Here is a 19,905-nt window from a genome sequence, read left to right on the forward strand (position 1 = left end):
CAAGATTTTCACGTTTTTAGTAAGCCCTGATGTTTTTATAATGTCAGCACTCTGTGCTTACTGTGATAGCTTCCTCTTTTCTCTTGCTTACTTACTGGTTCATTTATTGACAGCAATATGGGCTTATGGATTCTTACTTTATCCAGTAAACTGCTACCATTGTTGGCTTTGAGGTTTGAATTGTCCCAGATGGGCCAGTGACAGCCCCTTCAGGCTGGCTCTGTGTTCGTTGATGTGTCTCCGTCACTCTTTGAACACATCCTGAAATCTGCTGCAAGGAGATGATGAGGCTCATGCTGGACTTTCTCTGCTCAGCTCCTTGGTCATCCTGCCTCTGTGTAGTGGAGAGAGGGCGCCGGGTATGTCTGCTGAGCGCCACTGCTCTGGGCCCTGTCCGTGCACGACCAGCCTTCCATGGTGAGTTCCAAAGACAGATGAATGAATCAAAAAGAGCTTCTATTGTAAGCTACATTTCTTGAAACAGGTCATTGACATGAATAAAACAGACGTTTTGCTGTGTTGAGTTTATCTTTTGGATTGTTCTTGTGTGGCAATTCCAAGAAAATGTAACGTCACTATTTAAATGTTAAAAATGAGGGTCTTGATGGACAAGGAGGCTAGCCAAGGCATGTTCTTTTGGCAGTGGCTGAGGTGCACAGTACAAAGAGGAAGGGTGTCTGAGGGTTCCCCCCTCCCCCGCAATGGCAGGGACCCAGTGGACTTGGCATGTGCAGGGGTCCGAAGTTGTAGTTCTGCATTTTGTTCTGTTTGTTGTGCATGTCCGCAGGGCTTTTGACAGCTGTAGGAGGCGCTGTCACTTCCTCAGTCACTGTTGGGGTGGGGGTCCCACCTTGGTGCCGCCGTTCATCAGCAGGGCAGCTGTTGATAAGAGCGTGTCCAGCAGATGTGACTTGGGGTTGAGGAGCCCTGCGTGCAGTAACAGCTACTTCAGCTGCATCAGGAGGGTAGGAGCTGCTCAACAGCCCAAGTACTGTGTGGGCAGAGGTCCTGACTGCAGGTAAAGCAGCCCCTGACGGGCATTGTGAAGAGCAGAATAGAGAGAACTGATGAAGTGACTGGCTGAAGAGGAGCAGCTACCTGGGTGAAGCAGGGAGGGCAGGGGAAAAGGAAAGAGCCTTCTAGGCAGATGGGGGAGAGCACTGATGAGGTCCTGTGGCAGGGAAGTCATGGCCAGTTTTCTAGCTGTAGGAAGGCCGGCTTGACCAGAGTGCAGAACACAAGTTAAGTCTGGAGATGGGCTTTATAGGTTGTTTTATGTTTTGGGTCTCGGATCTTGATCATTAGAGCAGTGAGGGCCATTGGAAAGTTTTAGCAGACAGATAATGGACTAGTATTTGAACCTTGCTTTTTTTTAAAGTATATTTCTAAACTAGTCTTTACTTGCTGGTTTTTTCTGAGGCTCTACCTTTAGTGTTAATACTCCGAGAGTCCTAGGCACAGCTCCTGAGCTTTGGATTTAGAGACAGCAGTGTTCATGCTGGAGCCATCTGTCACCCTTTGGGGAGTTGCAGCTCCTGCTCAGAGAAGGTAGGACTGGAATTGGTCTCCTTCACTGCCTCCCATTCTCCGGATGTGGCCTGTTTCCTGCCTCTGGCCCGCTGGCTACCTGCCCTGCGCTCGCTCCCTGCCCTGGCCACGGGTTTGCGGAGCTGTCTCCTGGTTACTGCTACTGACTGAGGCTGGGCTTGCACTTCTATTCACTTTTTGTGTCCAGGATTAAGGACGGTTTCAAGAACGTTATAAATATTTAAAAAGACATTTGTTGAAATAGTTGAGAAAGTATCTTTTCCCTTTAAAAATCTGGACATTGTGTATGGTTTCTTTAATGAAATACCGAAGAAGGAATTAGAACAGTGTTTTTTCCGTGAATACTTCTGGTTGTAAAAGTAATAGCTGTTTGTTGCAGACATTTGGATGCCACCAGTTAGCAAAATGGGGGAAAAATAGCATTAATTCTTGTTACTAATTCTTCTGGTTGTCTTTTCACGCTAACATTTATGGTTCCCTCGCAAACTCCTTCTTTGTTCGGTGTACAAAGTGGGATTATGTTGTACATAACAGTTTGGCACTTTTTGGGGTTGTGTTGAGTGGCAGGTGTGTGTGAGGACTTCTCGTGCAGAGACCCGGGCCAAGGCAGAGTGCGTCCCACGCTGTGGAGGTCACCCTGTGACCTGTGCTGAGCTGCCTCACAGCCCTCCTGACTAGCTTGATTTCTGGCAGAAGCTTAACGCTGTGTCAGGCAGTCTCTGGGAGCTGAGACCACGCTCGAGAATCAGGAAGAAGTGAGTCAGGTGGAAGTGAGTTGGGAGTGAGGTGCGAAAGGACGGAGCTGCTGTGGACTTGGGATAGGAGGGTTCTGGGAAGACCAGACGGTCAGAGAGACTGAGTGTAAGAGAATCTGCTGTAACCCAGGTGGGGGAGCCAGGAGGGCTGGGGCCAGAGGCGAGGGTGAGTCCAGACCTTTGCCTCGCAGGCTCCATCCCTCTCCAGTAGGGGGGGCTGTTGGTGGGGTGGGGGTGGGCCTCATTGGTTGCAGGGTCCTTTCCCTGTGACAGGTGCTCATAAGCAGTAGCAGGGCCCCAAGGCAACTTGCGGAAGAGAGGAAGAGACTTGGGGCATAAATCCTTATTAGTCACATCTTGGAGAATATGTATATTCCACAAACTTCCTTTTGGAGCAGAAGCTATTGAATATAAACAGTTGTTTTTTTTTTTTTTTTTTTTTAAGATTTTATTTATTTATTTGAGAGAGAGAGAATGAGAGATAGAGAGCACGAGAGGGAAGAGGGTCAGAGGGAGAGGCAGACTTCCCGCTGAGCAGGGAGCCCAATGCGGGACTCGATCCCGGGACTCCAGGATCATGACCTGAGCCGAAGGCAGTCGCTTAACCAACTGAGCCACCCAGGCGCCCTAGACAGTTGTTTTTAAGAGCTTTGAAATGCTTTAGTGGCAGAATTAATAACTTTCGGAGAAAAGACTTTTTAAGCATTCTTAATAAACATATGGCTTCTAAATTTGGGCAAAATCAGTTGTTCATTAGAATCAGTCCCTCTACGTTAATTTTTGGGTTTTTTTTTAGGGGTATGATGTTGGGGAGTAAATAAGTGCTTAAATCAGAAATAATTCATGTGTACTAGGAATCAGGGTGTGTTGACTCATTCTCCCCAGCAGAGGAGGAAATCTGTCTCCAGTGTCTTGGGTAACTTCCCTCTCCTGACTTCCAGTAACTGCCAAGAACAGGAGCCATGTTACCTCCTCAGGGAAGCAGCTCCTTCCAAGCTGCTCATCAAGGGCAAGCTGGAAGCTTCTCTTCCTGTCTGGGAGCCCCACCCAAGTGGGGGGCTCAGCTGGGAAGCGCCCGAGTTCCCAGGAGCCCTGCTGCCTGCAGAGCCTGAGCGTGCAGCAGCCCCGCTGTCTCACCGTCAGCTGCCCTTTCCTTTCCAGAGGGGCCCATTCATGCGAGAGAGGCTGGAGAGTCCTGGGCAGGTGGTTCCCCCACCCCCCCACCCCCCGCCCCGCCCCAGGCTCAGGGCTTTGTTTTGTTTCCCCAAAGGCCAGTTAATTTTATTTTTTAAAGATTTCCCCAAACTTGACTCATCTCAGAAAGGTAGAATGGTGAGAGAAAGCAGGTGGGCACTTGAGGACCTCTGCCATGTTAGCACTGTACCGTAGAGTCCAGCATATGGGCCAGTCAGGTCCTTTCATCGCAGGAAGCCCAGGCACTTACAGGGTCTGTGTGCCCTGGTCTCTTTAACCTTAGAGATGTTGCTTCACTTCAACCCATGTGGGCCCATTACTGAAATTTTATGGAAAGCACTGTAGACTTAAGCTGTGTACATGTTTTGCATGCTTGCTACATGTAAGGATAATTGATTGCAGAGAATCAGCAAACGTAAAATAATCTCACCTCCTATTCTGTTGTAACAGTTTCATTAGGGAATTGTCCTAGGAACCTGGGAAAAAAATGTTATTTTATTTTACTTTTTCTCCTTTAAAGAGTAGTCTTCAAAGACAAGATAGAGCCTTAAATGTATTTATATTTAGAAACTTCACGTAGCATGCATATCATTTATTGTACAGATTCCGGGTGAGCTTTCTAAAGATTACAGGGCTAGGCCCAGCATTGTTGCAGTTAATAGAAACCTGTTTCATGAGGTCTGTGGGCTGTAAGATCAGCAGCATTGCCATGACAGTGAAGTGGGCCTTATCGGAAGGAGAATTCATAAGAGGCTGCCCTGGGACCCTAACCACTGTCCTTGTGTGTGTCCTGACAATGTTATCTGTGCTCTCAGTACGGAGTATCAAATGTCTGTCATGAGTACAGAAATTAATTTAATGTCACCTGAAGACATGCAATTAATCTTTTAGAGGTTTTCATAATACCTTTACAGAAAGAGTTGCCAGTTTGGCGGATTTGGATTTTGGGGTTTAGAAGAAGATAAGGGAAATTAATTTTTCATCAGGGTTAATACAAGCTAGCAGGGCCACAAAAGCTGAGAAAAATGGTTGGGGAATTTGTCAAGTGTTGTCACTCTGGAATAATGCTGCTTAGCGTCTGATAGGTGTAATCAAGAGTTGAGATTTCTATAGAGGGGGATTAATCAATTTGCTCACTAGTGAATGCAAGTCAGTGATATCACTTCTTCATGGGGTTTAAGAATGAAAATAAGATTTGATCTGTCAAATTGCAAGAAGCCCTGACAGTATCAATGGGCATTTTTATCTATACATTTAAACCATTTGTTATAAATAAATTTGTCCTGCTAATGTTGGTGGCTACAAACCTCATTTTTTGGTAATGATTAAGCTGATATAAAGTGTTCCCTAGGCTTACTTAATTCAGGTAGTACCTCTTATATTTAAAAAGGAAAACAACTCCGAAAAGACATTTTTACAGTATTCATTAAAAGAGAATCATTTGTGAAGACAGCCAACAAAATATTTCTGGTTTGGTCTAAGATAGACTAAACTTTTTTCCCCCTCATCTGTGTTTAGAGGAAGTGGCAGATCCTTAAAATCGCATCTACACACACTGCTGTGCAAGGAGCGTGAAGGAGGGCGGGGCCACATAGAGAGATGCACTTTCAGAGTGAACTGACTTTTTTTGAAGAGGACGTCATTTGCCGTCCACAGACGACCAGTTATTTCCTATGTAAATGTTGGCAGGTTTCTGAAATTCCTAATTTGAGCTCAGCAGTATTTTCAAATGTGTATACTGAAGTACTAATCATTTCAGGACCTCTTTCAGTGCCGGAACTGTTGTATAAGTTGCAGAAGATTCCAGTTGCGTGGGCGCATTCGGTTTGCTTCTCCTTGACCGCTGTCTGGGTCTGTGTGTGAGTGTAGGGCGTTAGCAGTACGTTCCTGCCCAGAGCCTAGTCAGGAGTGCACTGACGATTTTCCACATGTTAACTGGAATAGTTCTGGAATGTAAGAATTAGCTTTCCATTGTGCTGATTTGAAAGAGAATAATTTTTCTGTCCGTTGAAGAAAGGAAACCTCACTTTTCTTACAAAATGGAGTAACTTCTATTTAAGCCTTGAGTGCTCAGCTGTGTGGTTTAGAAAAACAGACGCATAGCATCGTCGTGACCCTTCTTGCAGTTGCAGGAGGGGGTAGGCTTTTTTTTGTTTCAACTTTTGCTGAAAACAGTTGTGTTCAGGTGTAGTCCTTCCCTTAGGAAGTAGCGTCGGACCACAGACACAGGAAGTCCCGGCAGGTACCCTGTGACCAAGGGCCTCGGGTTTCTCATTTGCAAAATGAGGGTAATAGATTGACCTTGAAGGGAGGATTGAAGGAAAATGATGTCTGTACAGTACACTTCTTGTCACACTGCAGACATTCCAGGAACATTAGCTCCTCCCACCCTCCCGACAGTGGGGTGTGTTGATCATACCTAACCTCTTGGTGATCAGGATCCTAGGAGTGCCTTGGAAATTTATGTTATAGAGTTTGTCATTTACAGCTGTAGAAGGTATAAAAAATTGCCCCGAATATGAGCAACTCCAGAGCTTACCTAGGGCTTCCTCCCACTTTCCAATAAACAACTGATAGGAATTTTTTTTCCTGGAAGCTGGGCAGTCATCATAATCCCTGCCTGAAACATCCCCCTTTCTGTGTGCATCGTTAACTCAACAAGCGTTTGTCATCCACCTGCTCTGTTCTCTCTCCTGAGGATGCTGTGGGGACCAGTGCCTCCCGTGGGGCGCCCCTTCCGGCAAACGGGAGCAGAACAGCAGTGGAGATTACTGTATGAAGAAGCACAAAGCGTGTCCTGGCCGGGGAGCCCCCAGGGGAGGAGGGTGCTGTGGGGTCCTCTGAGGATGCAGACCAGGCAGCGGGGGGGAGGACAGAGACCCCATAGCCCAGAGGTTGTGCCCTGGGGGGGCCGGAATGGTAGGAGATGAGGTGCAGATCCACAGAAATGGTGTCAGCACCGTGTCTTTTCAGGTGATTTCTTAGAAAACCCTAAAAGAGGCCTTTACACCATGACTGGGACCCTTTCTTGGTATCACAAGCTTTCATACTCCACTCTACATAAGGAAAGTTAAGTTTTTCTCTTCACAAATGAGGAAAGGAGAGGCTTTTGTGGTACCTGTTTTTCCTAAACTTCGGGGCTCAAGCCTCCTTTAAAAAGTAAACTTTTCTTGAAAGGAAAATGAAAGTTCAGAACCTTGTTTTTCAGGGTTTTTATCTGACATTAGCATCTCCTCTTACAGTAAATTACCACCAGTCTTGCCCAATATGACAGTGAAGAGAATTTTTATTATTTGGAGTGTTTCTTGGCTAAATGTTTATATTATCAATTCAGTTCACAGTTTAAAAGCCATCAAATCTCCAGTGTTGTATATTTGTCATCCAAATAGGTGTACACATTGTCTCCCTCCAAATAGTCAAGTTACAGTATCTTAACTTTCGGTGCAAGCTCTTCTTTTTAAATTAAAGTTCACTATCTAGATCATGTTTTTAGCTTTGGCTTACTAAAGAAAAACATGATGACAATATTCGTTCTTTTTGTCTGTGATCTATATGGACATCATCCCTCTTAGGCCGTGCATACCGGCTCATTATCTGTTCTGCAGCGTGGCATGATGGTTCCTGACGCACGAGACAGTGCGGCAGCCTTGGAAGCTGACCTGTTTACTGTCATAGTTACATTGAGTACATACTGGTGTACTAATTGGTGTGGCTGTAACCTAGAGTTCCTGGTACTGTCATCTTTTTTCTAGCACATTGAGAATTTTCAAAAGTATGATGCACTATTTATTGATTCGTTCAGTAGATAACCTCAGTACCTTTGATGTATACAAGAAATTTTGGTTTAGTGAGCAAAACAGGATGATAGGGTCTCAACCTCTGGTTTTTGTAGATGCTTGCAGGATAGTGTATGCTCTAGGGATCCTCGAACTTTTACCTTGTCGGGTAGGCTCCCAGGGAGTTTATTTAGACCCCTGAAGTCCCTACAATGGAAGGCTTTCCCATAGAGCTAACCAGTACCTAGCCAGTTCATTTATTCACATGGGTGAATTGGGTGGAAGTTGGAGAGTCAGTCAGTAGACTCTTGTATAGCTGAGCTGTGTGCAGAGTTTGCTGAGCTGGCCCTGCCTGCGCCTAACACCCAGCCTCTTGTGGGGCCTGGGGCTTAGTGTGAAGTGTCAGCTCATGGGAAAAAGAGGAGTGTTATTAAGGACTGCCTGACTCAACATGCATAGGAAATCTGTGAATCCTGTACTAAGAGAATTTCAGGATTTCAGATGAATTAATAAATGATGGATCACTGGCTCTTGAGAAAGATGAGGATATGTGGTATATGTCCTTAAATGCTTCAACTTTATGGCCTAGAAAAATGCAAGGGGCGCCCGGGTGGCTCAGTCGGCTAAGGGTCTGATTCCTGATTTGCACTCAGGTCGTGTTCTCAGGGTCATGGGCTCAAGCCCTGTGTTGGGCTCTGCACTGGTTGTGGAGTCTGCTTGAGATTCTCTTTCTCCCTCTCCCTCCCTCCCTCTTCCTCTCCCTCCCCCTCCCTCTGCCTCTGTCCCTCCCTACACCCTCCCCAAAGAAAAGAATTCAAGCATATCCAAAAATAGAGGTCACATAGCTTTTTAAGGTAAAGACTTTGAAACATTATGCAGCTAGAATAGGCGGCCCCTGCCTGGCCGGGGCACCAGCTCACAGCTTGGGTGGAAGAGCTGTGGGGCAGCTTTTAGAAACACAGACTAGCAGCTTAAACGTTTCTTAATGGTGATCTTCCCACAGTGCTTCCATTGTCATTTGGGGATCTTCCTCTGTGAGGTCGGAGTGGCTGTCAGCTGGCGGTGGTAATGCACTTGATGGAGGCGCAGAATCGGAGCACAGGGGGCCCCCGTCTGGTTCAGCCATCAGCTGGACAGCCATCACCCACAGAGCCTTTAAAATACGTTCCTTTCTGGGTCCCAGCTCCACAGGGTCTAATTGGATGGATTCTGGGTTAAAGCCCAGGATGGCTCAGATTAGAACTCTCCCCAGGTGACTGATAGGTAAACCGAGTGTCCCTGACCAGTCGGGGCAATGAGAATACAAGTGGTCCTTAGGAGAAAGCACTCAGTCATCTTCACCAAGCATGATGTGACCTGCCCATTTGTAGTAGATGCCCTTTCTGGGTTGACAGAGGTTCCTTCTGTCCCTTGTTTGTGGAGAGGTTTAATCAAGCATGCTTTTCCTACACCAGTGCAGGCGATCATGTGGCTCGGTAACGTTCACTGGTTTTGCAGTGTCCAGCCAGCCTTGCCTTCCTGGGGTCAGTGTTGCTAGGGCATGAGGCGCGGTGCCTTTTCTGTGTGGATGCGTCAGGTTGCTGATATTTTGGTAGGGACCTTGCTTCACGTACGTTTGTGAGGGTGTGCTTTGGCGGCTTTCCTCTCCTGTGAGGTCCTCAGCGTTGCTCTCCGGGTCGTGCCGGCCTCAGAGGATGAGTGGGAAGGTTCTTCCTTCTCCTCTCTTCTTCCTGAAACGGTGGTTTTTCTTTGCAGGAGGTTTTTCATCACCAATTCAGTGTCTTCTCAGATTTTCAAAGGTTTTCTCTTCATTCTTGAATCCGTCTTGGTGTTTTGCATTTCTTCTGCAGTCTGTCCATTTCACCTCCGCGGCCTGCCTTGTTGGTATAAAGTTGTTCATGATGGCCTTTTTCATTTTGGTGGGGCCTGTCCTGGTGACCTCTGCTCTCGTTTCTGATTTTGGTCATTTGTGCCCTCTCTCTCCCTTTTTCTTGATCAGTTTAGAGGTCATCAGTTTTGTTGATCTCAAAAATGCAACTTTTGGTTTCATTGATTTTTCTCTATTGTTTTTCTGTTTCCTGTGTCACTGCTTTTTGCTGTGATCTTATTGTTTCCTTCCTCGTATTTTGGGTTTGATTTCCTTTTTTTCCCCCTCGCTTCTTGAGATAAAAGCTCAGGTTATTGATTTCAGATGTTTTTTCCTTTCTGACATAACTCTTTAGTTGCATCCCCTAGATTTTGATTTGTTGTCTTTTTATTCAGTTCAGAATATTTTTTGATGAGTTTTTTTATTCTTATTTCATTTCTTAGCCTGGCTTCCTAGGGTTCGACCCTGTTGCTACATAGCTTGTTGGTTGGCCAGACAGTCATTCAGGAAGAGATTGGCCGGTGGTTTGTGGGGGGTGGGCACTGGCCCTCAGAGCCCGCCGCCGCTCATTGTCCTCCCTACCCGCTCCCTGCCTGGGTGAGCTTCCCTGGCTCTCTGGCACTTACCTAGGCCTTCTGGAGGTCTTTGATTTCCAGGATTTCCCATTGTGTTTTTCCGATTACTGGCTGGTCTGCTATTGTTCCAGAAAGGCCTCGGGCGGACAGGTTGGTGGGCGTTCCCCATTCCCTTCCCCCCAAGTTTGCTTCGCCTGCCGCCCTCGGCCCTGCACGCCAGGTCTCGGGAGTAGGTGCTGGTCCTTGACTCTTCACTTTCCTTGACTCCCAGAGACCTAAAATGCTTGTTCTGGATGGTTTTGTCAGGTATTTATTTGCGGGGGGGGGGGGGGGGGGGGGAATTTGCCCTCCCCTTCATGTTGCCGCAGCCAGAAGCCCTGCCACAGGTGACAGTTTTAATCCCATTTCTCTTGGGTCCCAATTGCTTTGGGCAGTTTTTACACAAATCTTATCTACACCTATCTTGCCCCAGCCCCTGTCCCTTCACTTTATTTCATTAAACTGTCTCTAAAAGATAAGTATAGAGGGGAGCAGAAAGCGAGGCACAGAATCCACAGGCTGCTGCTGAGCTGATTCAGCCAGCTCCTTTATGGGAACACTGGTGCAGCTCAGCAGGCCGCAAGGCAGGGCTCACTGACCGCTCACCGGAGCTCCTGTGGGTGTGAGGAATGGAGCCTCGTGCTGTCCAGATCAGAATCTTACTGTCCACTTGCAGGCGTCCATTTCTGCTCAGATTATGTAATTTAGCAGGGCAACATAGGATTTTCTTGCTGCCCACACTTCCTTTCTTGGTCACCCGCTACTCTCTTGGAGAGATCCCGCACTTACACTGAACAGGCGCCATCCAGAGAGATTTTTTATGCTGCCTGGTGGTGTAAACATAAATAGTACAGCTTGACTATGTTCAGTAGCAAAAATTTGACTGAGAACATTTTAAAGATCTAATTGGCTTTATTAAACGATTTGTGAATTGGGCAGCATCCCATCCAGCAAGCAGAGGAGGCTCCCAGGAGGTGTACAGAATGGGAGATTTTTATAGAAGGAGGAGAGGGCAAGAAAGTTATTGGCAAAAGAAAAGGATGGTTTCAGGCAGGTGGCTCTCCCTTAGGGGGAAAGTGATTGTCTTATGCGGATGAGGCAGGGCCCTGCTCTTCATGCTGATTGAAAACTTCCTGACTGACCAGTGAAGACCACGTTTCTGGGGGAGGTTGATTATTCCGCGAGCCCCAGTTTGGGAGCTCTAAGTGACACCATTTTGGGCCTGTGCTTTTCTTTTTAAAAAAATTCAACAATTTTTAAGGTCAAGAAACAAGGATTGTTAGTAAAACTCTAAAGGTTAGATTTCTGATCCTTGCAAAGCTTATTATAATAGGGCCCACGAGTCCATCCTGAAATCACTGACTTGAGAGGGTGAGGCACTTGTGTCTCAGCGGGAGGTGGGGTGGGGGGCGTGCGGGAGGGGACCAGGGGTCAGTGCTGTGTCCCCAGGGCCTACGGCCACAGCCAGTGAGATGCATCCTGAGGACAGTCCACTTCGCGTTGGGTCTGAAGACAGGTTAAAAGTTTAAAACCCCTGCCTGTGCAAACTGTCAGATTTTAACAAGAACGCTCTTGAAAGTGGCAAATGCATGTTAAGTATGAAGTATTTTTAAAGTTAAGCAGTTTTTCACTGGGCTAAACAGCACTTACTTTAATCACAGACCTCTTGAGTGGATACAGTAATTAAAGATCTTCATGCTTTAAATTTCAAAAATATGATGAAAACCCAAACAGTGTCAGATAAGAAATTTCCTTAGTGGCTCTAGTGAAATGACAGGTTTGGTTTTTCACTTGTTTGAAATAGTTTTGCTGTCGTTTGAGCACCAACCGAGGCGGACTCCCTGATGCTGGGGAAGGCCGCCCGGCCAAGCAGGTACTGACCAGCACGCTGCCTTGTTTCAGCAGGGAGGAGAGAGCGACGGCTTTTTTCACCCTGAGGGCCAGCCCCAGCGGCTCCCACAGCCCCCAGAAGTGAGGCAGCAGCCCGCCCGCAAGGTGACGCTGACCAAGGGGGCCCTTCAGCAGCCCCACCACCCACCGGTGGCGTCCCACGTGCACTCGGCCGGCCCTCCGGGCATCAAGAGCATCCAGGGAGTCCATCTGGCCAAGAAGGTACTGCCTGTTACCTAGGCCAAGCGCCGCGAAGTAGAGTTAGATGCTCTCCTAGTTACAGGGCTCGGCATTTGGACAGTTCTCAGAGAGGCGTGCCTATAGCGCACAGTAGGAGGGCTCAAGTCAATTTATAAATGAACAGTAATCCCCTTTGTTCTGGCTTTGAAAGCTCCTGTGTTCACAAAAGGACTTTCCTCTCGTGACTTTGTAATGGGAGAAGTCGGGGAAAGACCGCACAGCCGGGGATGTGGCTGTTTTCTGCAGCTCTGACCCGTGCCCTGGAGACGACCCTGTGTTCCTAGATCCCCGTCGGAGACATTTGCTCAGCCACTTCCTTGCTGTTGCCCCAGTTCACAAGTGGGAAAGCGAGGCCTTGGGGGGTGAAGGACCTGTCTGAGGAAAGTGGCCCCGACTCTGGTTCTTTCCTCCTTCCTTCGCCCAGGGGATTGAAAGCGTTCTGACTCCGACTCTCTGATGAGAGACAAGGCCATCCAGAACACCTTCCGTGGAGGTGCATGTTCTCCTTTTGCGCACTGAACTTAAACCCTTCCCTAGGAGAGGAGTGTGGGCCGACTTTCTCCCATTATGTCCCTGTAGTAGGGCGCCCTTCCCCTCAGCTGGTGGGGAGCTGTCTCTGTTCCTTCCCCAAAGCTTTCAGCTCTCTGCCCGACAGTGAGGTCGCCTTTTGGTGCGTAAGTCAGATGCCCCTTGTCTGATGGAACTGCGCAAGGGAGGAAGCAGGGCGGCAGCACCGGCTTTTGAGGTTCTTCTGGAAAGCTCTGCAGTCTACTAGCTCCTCCTGTCGGCCTGTCCTTCTGCTGTTGCCAAGTAGTAATAGTACCAATAGGAAGCTGCTCTGAGCCTTGGAAGTATTCAGGTGACTTCGTCTATATCATAAGCACTTGATGAGGCAGGAGCAACAGAAGACAGACATTAAATCTTAACTTCAGTCTTTGAAGGTTGCTCCGGACTCAGCCGGCTTCAGTCAGGGACCGCCCCCGGTACATGAGGAGAGAGGCATTAAAGGCCCCTTCCCCGTACAGCTGTGCGCATCTGAAACCTTCGTCTCCTCTCCTGCGCAGTGGGGACAGCAGCGTTTCCTAGCTCACGCGGGCTCTTGGGAGGATTTCGTTAGAAGATGCATATAAAAAGCACGGTCCCTGCTGTATAAGGAATACACCTTTAATAATAATACCTAATAACACATAATAAATAATACACAATAATATTGTTATTAATATTCTAACATTATAGCTAGAACATAAGAATATTTACTGCTGGTTTCCAGCCAGTTTTACTTGCAACTTCTTTTTTTCCTAATTCCGTTATAGTTAACATCGGTGTTATATTAGTTTCAGGTGTACAGTATAGTGATTCTGCAGAATTCCGTAGATTACCTGGTGCTCGTTGTGCTAAGTGTGCTCTTCACCCCGTCACCTGTCTCAGCCATCCACCCACCCACTCCCCCCTGGTGACAAGTGTGTTCTCTAGATCTAGTTAAGAGTCTGTTTCTGGGTTTGCCTCTTTTTTCTTTGTACATTTGTTTTCTTAAATTCCACATAAGAATGAAATCATATGGTGTTTGTCTTTCTTTGGCTTATTTCGCTTCAAATAATACTCTCTAGCTTCATCCACATCATTGCAAATGGCAAGATTTCATTCTCTTTGATGGCTGAGTAATATTCCGTGTGTGTGTGTGTAATATATATATACATACAGCACATATTTTTTTCTCCATCTTTAGATGGACACTTGGGCTGCTTCCATAGTTCAGCTATTGTGTTTTTGATTTTAGCCATTCTGAGAGGTGTGAGGTGATTATCTCACTGTTGTTTTGATTAGCATTTTCATGGTGATGCATGATGTTGAGCGTCTTTTCATATGTCTTTTGGCCATGTCTTCTGCCCATTTTTTAATTGGATTGTTTGGTTCTGGGGTGTTGAGTTATATCAGTTCTTTATGTATTTTGGATACTAGGCCTTTATCAGGTATGTCATTTGCAAATATCTTCTCCCATTCCGTAGGTTGCCTTTTAGTTTTGTTGATTGTTTCCTTCGCTGTGTAGAAGCTTTTTATTTTGATCCCAGTGGTTTATCTTTGCTTTTTTTTGCTTCTCTTGCTTTAGGAGACATATTTAGGAAAATGTCACTGTGACCAATATCAGAGAAATTACTGCCTGTGATCTTCTAGGATTTTTATGGATTTAGGTCCTTAATCCATTTCGAGTTTATTTTTGTGTATGGTGTAAGAAGTGGTTCGGTTTCATTCTTCTGCATGTGGCTGTTCAGTTTTCCCAAGACCACTTGTTGAAGAGACTGTCTTTTCCATTGCATATTCTTGCCTCCTTTGTCAAAGATTAATTGACCATAGAGTTGTGGGTTTATTTCTGTTTTTCTATTCAGTTCCCTTAATCTAGGTGTCTTGTTTTTGTGCCAGTACCATACTGTCTTGATCACTACAGCTCTGTAATATAATTTGAAGTCTGGAATTGTGATGCCTCCAGCTTTGCTTTCCCCTTTCAAGATTGCTTTGGCTATTTGGGATCTTTCGTAGTTCTGTACAAAGTTCAGGATTGTTCTAGTTCTGTGAAAAATGCTGTTGGTATTTTGATAGGGATGGCATTAAATGTGTAGATTGCTTTGGGGTGTTATAGACATTTTAACGTAATTTGTTCTTCAAGCCATGAGCATGGAATGTCTCACCATTTCTTTGTGTCATCTTCAGTTTCTTTCACCAGTGCTGTATAGTTTTCAGAGTACAGGTCTTTTGGTTAGGTTTATTCCTCGGTATCTTATTTTTGGTGTGACTGTAAATGGGATTGTTTTCTTAATTTCTCTTTATGTTATTTCATAAACAGGTTTCTGTACATTGATTTTTTTTTTTTTTATCCTGTGATTTTACTGAATTCATTGATAGTTCTAGTGGTTTTTTGGTGGAGTCTTAGGGTTTTCTGTATGTGGTATCATGCGATCTGCAAATAGTTAGGGTTTTACTTCTTCCTTACCAATTTAGATGCCTTTTATTTCTTTTTCTTTTCTGATTGCTGTAGCTAGGACTTCCAGTCCTGTGTTGAATAAAAGTGGTGAGAGTGGACATCCCTTTCTTGTTCCTGGTATTTGGGGAAAAGCTCTCAGTTTTTCCCATTGAGTATGATGTTGGCTGTGGGTTTTTCATATATAACTTTTATCATGTTGAGGTATGTTCCCTCTAGACCTGTTTTGTTGGTTTTTACCATGAATGGACGTTATACTTTGTCAGATGCTTTTTGTGCATCTGTTGAAATGATCATACGGTTTTTGTCCTTATTGATGTGATTTACGGGCACCTTTTGATGTGTTTTCCAATGTGACTTCTCTTGAAATATCCTTTTGCACTTTTCAAAAACTCACTTCCCGGGTGGAGTTTTGCTGCCTTCTGGGGAATATTAAGAAATGTCGTTTTGTATGCATTTCCCTTTGTTCGGTGCCCGTTCATGTGCAAAGGTTCCATTCTGATTTCCATTTACCTTCCTCTCTGCACTTTTCTGTGATGAACAGGGGGTCATTTTTGTCCCTTTGTACCCAGATTATAGGGCAGAATTTGGGTTAGGTTGTCTGGAAGCCCTGGTGCTGTTCAGTTCCTCCTGCCTCCTGCATTTTACCACTGCCCCGCAGAGGAGGAGTTTTGTTTTAGAGAAAGCACTTGGCACTTGGTGCTTTATCTGATTTTCTAATTAGAAAATACCAGGAAGTTTCAGCTGTCTCCTCGTCTTTAAAAGACCCTCGAACAGTGGTTTTGTACCCCTGGACAACTTAAAAATCTCCTGAGGTCTGGGCCCTGCTTTAGAACAGAGACATCATCACTGTGTGGTGGGCAGGGGGACACGGGTATTGTTGTGGCTTGGATTTTGTTGGTGTTGTTAAAGCTCTGTGATGTGCGGGATGGTGACGTGCAGCAGCTGGGAAGTGACCCCAGCTACAGGACCTGCCTTTCAGAGTCTCAGGGTGCCGGCCGCACAGAGTCAAGAGGAGACTTGGGTCCATAACATTGTGGCTTGTGGTGGGTGTGTGGTGGCACCAGTCCCCATGGGTGTGACCTGGAGTACGCCAGGAGAACTTTGGCCTCTGGGGCTGTTAGGACCAGACCCAAGCGAGTTTCTTAGCCCCTCTGATCCTGCTGCTTCATCTGCCAACAGTGGTTACACTGAAAGTGCCTCCCCATATTGCACTTGGTCCGGACACAGAGTCACACTTAGCTCTTCCCTTTCCCTCCTTTGCCTCCACCCAGACTTGCTGGGGATGGTTTCACTTCGACATTAAACCCTGCTCTGGTAGTGGGTGAAAAGTACAGATGATCCTGTAGCTCGTGGCATGTTGTAACGGATTCTGAGTTGTTTGCCCACTTGTATAATCTTAGCAGCTGTGGGAAGAAAATCCAAAGCTTAAAAGTCAAATCATACTTTGCTTTTGCCAGGTCCTCATGCACGGGAGAGGCCGAGGCGTGGCAGGAGCGATGGGCCGGGGACGCCTGATGCCGAACAAGCAGAACCTCCGAGTGGTGGAGTGTAAGCCTCAGCCCTGTGTTGTGTCTGTTGAAGGGCTTTCTTCGTCCACTACTGATGTCCAGCTGAAGAACCTACTGATGTCAGTAGGCCCCATTCAGGTGCGTCACCTGAGGCCCTTCCCCAAGACTCAGGTCTCGATTTAAATTCCCTCTGTGTTGGTTACTTCATGTTAAAATAGTACATTCGAGAAGAAAGACATATTTTATTTCCTGTGCATGCCTGCTATCAGAACTCTGCCTTAGAGTTAGATTATTTGGAAATTTTCAGGTGCTCAGTTATGAGACTTATGAAATGATTTTGCCAAATCCTCATATTATTCTCAAGTTTACATAGGCATCCATACATACTTACTTTTCTGTTCTTTCACGCACTTTTGTTTGTAATAACTTAAAACTTCTAAAGCATTTAGCCTTCTTAACCATGATTTCCAGAAATAGCTCACATGTTAACAACTATGAAACTTGGTTTAGATTTTACAAACATGAAATAATGTAGACTATAGTTTGATCTCTATTTTACAACGGGTTATTTCTGAATGCTCCAAAGTCTCTGCTGAGATGGCGGCAGATGTGTCTCCAGTTCTGCAGTAAACAGAATTCTCCACTCAAACCCCTGATCTCTGCGTCGTCTTGAGTCCTGTAGGTCAACTGGCAGAGAAGTGGGTTGACCTGGTTTTCCTTGAGCCTCGCATCTCTCTGGGTCAGATCCCACCTGGGCGAGACATGGAGTGTGAATATCAGATTTCTGTGTGCTTTCCTTTCAGGGAATTTTCTAGCCTCTTGCTGCATGAGTGAATGGGGAAACATCTTCAGACTAGAGTTGAGACAAATAATTTTTAACATGTTTGAAATCGGTCTACTGTTGAGAGTCTCTAAATGTGAGGAGTGGATGAAAGCCTTTCCCAAACCCACTGTGTTCTTCATTTCTGGATTCCTAGGGAGATGGTGAGGGTTAGTTTCTATTTGTGTGTCATAACAGAAGGTTAACACTTGGGCTTCTGTGTTCAGTGTAGTCGATCGTGCAGTGGTGCGGCAGGGACTGGTGTCGGTTACGCGGGGCCGGCAGCCCCTTCACACAGGTCACCGCTATGGGGACGGACTTGCAGGAGCAGAGCAACACTGGAGTATTGTAGGTGCGTTAACACATGCTCATCCTGGCCTGAGACTGCCACACGTGGGGGGTGGAGAATCTGGGCTTCAGTCACAGTGAGTCCGGACTAGCAGACCAGAGCCTACTCTGGGAGTTCTGAGGACTGGTGTTCTCTGTGAGGGCTCGCGGGCAGTCTCTTGGCCCCGTGTCTCTGTTGCCATGTGTGCTGGGGGGGGTGACAGCATGGCCGCTCTCCACACGTGATCTGCTAGTGGTCATGGCTTTGCTTCCTCACACATAGTCTTGGTAATTCTCCTGAGCGTTCTCAACCGGGATGGGGTTTTCAGAGTCCATATCTGAATAGTGGTGCAGGGTCATTGGCTGCTTGGAGCCATTGCTAAGCCACCTAACCTTGGTCTTACCCATCTTAAAACTTGAATTTTGCATTTGGGGCCTCTCTTTTTCTGTTCTGAAAAGCATTAGAGATCAGTATGTTATAAATAAAGTTTGAGGGAACCTAAAGCCAAACAAAAACTGTTGGATTATTTAATGCCTTATAGGAGGAGGAGAATGAATTTTCTAGGTTCCATCAGTTACCCTTAAGATGGGGTGGAAGGTGAGCTTCCATCTGCCCCTGGAGAAACCCCTGTGCGTTTCTGTGGAATGGTGGAATGATGAATTTAGCACTTAGATGAGGGCCTGTTTTTCCACCCGGGGGGAAACAGAGCAGAGTGCTCACATCTTGCCGTCTTAGTCCCATAGGATTGTTTTGAGGGGGAGTTTATAAATTTTTAAACACTGCATTCACAGAATGTCAAGTTTCTTAATTAAAAAAAAAAATAAAACAACGTAACACGTCCCTGCCAGTGTTAGATAGCTAGAGAATGATATTGATTAAGTACACATTTTAACAAGACTCACTTACGGTTTAAGTATAAATAGACTTGGAGAAGGGATGGCGCTTGGTAACCCAGACCTTCGGCGGTCCTGACGGGAGGAATGTGTGTGTGGAGCGTGTGTGTGCTGGACTCTGGCGCCACCTTGCGGCCACTTGGTGTCTAGAGCAGGAAGGTCCCCTGTTGCTTTGGGCCTTTGTAAAATTACAGCGAGGGCATGTGGGCTCTGCTTCTTGAACTGTGAAATCTGAGAGGCTTTCTCAAGGTGACAGTGGACTGTAACAAGCTGGTCACGTTTCTCTCAAATTAGTGCGCTGTCCCCTTAGACGGTACTCAGAGACCTCTCTAGAAAGTCCATGTTAAAATCCTGTATGGACTCACTCTTCACAGAGTAAGGAAAGACAGAAAGATCTTGTAGACATGTTACAAGCAGAAGGTAGCCATGGCGTGAAGAGTTGCAGGGGAGAGGGCCGCGCGGCGCTCAGTAGCAGCCATGGTGCGAGTCTTGAGTCTGCGAGAAGGCTGTGGCTCAGTCCCCAGACCCAGCGGGAGGCAGCTGCTCCCTGGTGACCTGCCCGGCTTCCCGCAGGGGTGACCCTGACCTGCTGCTCCGTCCCGAAACGCGGAAGCCAACGGAGCTCCTCGGGTCAGGAAGTAAGCTAGTTACAACACTTGTGGCTTTGTTGCTTGTTTTTATTTCCCCTTTCGCTAGGTTATGCCTAAAATGGTGCCAAGAAGAAAAATTTGTTACCCTATAAATCAATGAAACGTCATGGTGTAAAAATAAAAAAGTTTCCTCACAAAAGCAGAATGTTTGAAATCACGTAACGGGCCTCTGCGGCTGGTCGCCCGTTGTGATCACCGCCCCACGTAGCGGGGCAGCTGCGTGTTCTCTCTGCCACCCACCTCTCCCGGCAGTCCTGCGGGTCGTTCCTGAGCTGGGATGAGAGTAGAGGGGGCCCCGGGCAGCTTGTTGTTGACGCAGCCGGCGTCCGGCTCTGAGACGAGACTTCGGGGCAAGTCCCAATTTTGCCAGTTTTCTTGGTGTATAATTCTCGGACAGAGCGCTTTTCCCCCTGCCGGACTCTCGTCACCGACACGAGAACTTACCCGCTCCTTCGTAGCTCCCTGTCACGCCCTGCAAACCTCGGGGGATGGAAGAGACGGCGGCCTCCACGTCGCCCTTGAGGGGCAGCGAGGAGACAGGACAAGACGAGCTGCAGGTGCAGGCGCGCCCAGCATCCGTGTGTGCTCTCGGAGGGCAGGGCTGCCGGCCCAGACGGTGCATGCTCCTGAACAGCCCTCTGGGACCCACTGAGTCTGCCCGCTGCCTCCTGACGCCATGGTTCCCGTCTGTCTCATTCTGGAGCGCATCTCAGCCCGCCCAGCGAGGTGGGGCCCCTCTGGGCACTTCTTCAAGGTAGGCTCACGTCGGGGGAGTCTGACCTGCTCTGAAGATGCATCTCGTTCTGACCCACCAAGGAGGTCTGGTCGGTGAAGTGGAAAAGGTT

General features: G+C 46.9%; 1 protein-coding gene across 10 annotated transcripts in view; it reads left to right on the plus strand.

Moving 5' to 3' along the window:
• RBM33 (RNA binding motif protein 33) overlaps positions 1 to 19,905 on the plus strand; it is a 124,861-nt gene that overhangs the window by 97,361 nt on the left and 7,595 nt on the right. For 4 of the 10 annotated variants that reach the window (XM_028094667.2, XM_088018589.1, XM_088018593.1 and 1 more), the window contains 2 exons: positions 11,660 to 11,866; positions 16,319 to 16,507. In XM_028094667.2, coding sequence (XP_027950468.1) covers positions 11,660 to 11,866; positions 16,319 to 16,507 — 396 coding nt within the window. Of the gene's footprint in view, positions 1 to 11,656; positions 11,867 to 16,318; positions 16,508 to 19,905 lie in introns of all 10 variants that reach the window. The other 6 variants (XM_028094666.2, XM_088018588.1, XM_088018590.1 and 3 more) reach the window with 2 other exon arrangements.

Source organism: Eumetopias jubatus, unplaced genomic scaffold (genome assembly GCF_037043125.1).
Source record: "Eumetopias jubatus isolate StellerSeaLion01/CBP00866 unplaced genomic scaffold, mEumJub1_p1.0 scaffold_14, whole genome shotgun sequence".
Taxonomy (NCBI): domain Eukaryota; kingdom Metazoa; phylum Chordata; class Mammalia; order Carnivora; family Otariidae; genus Eumetopias; species Eumetopias jubatus.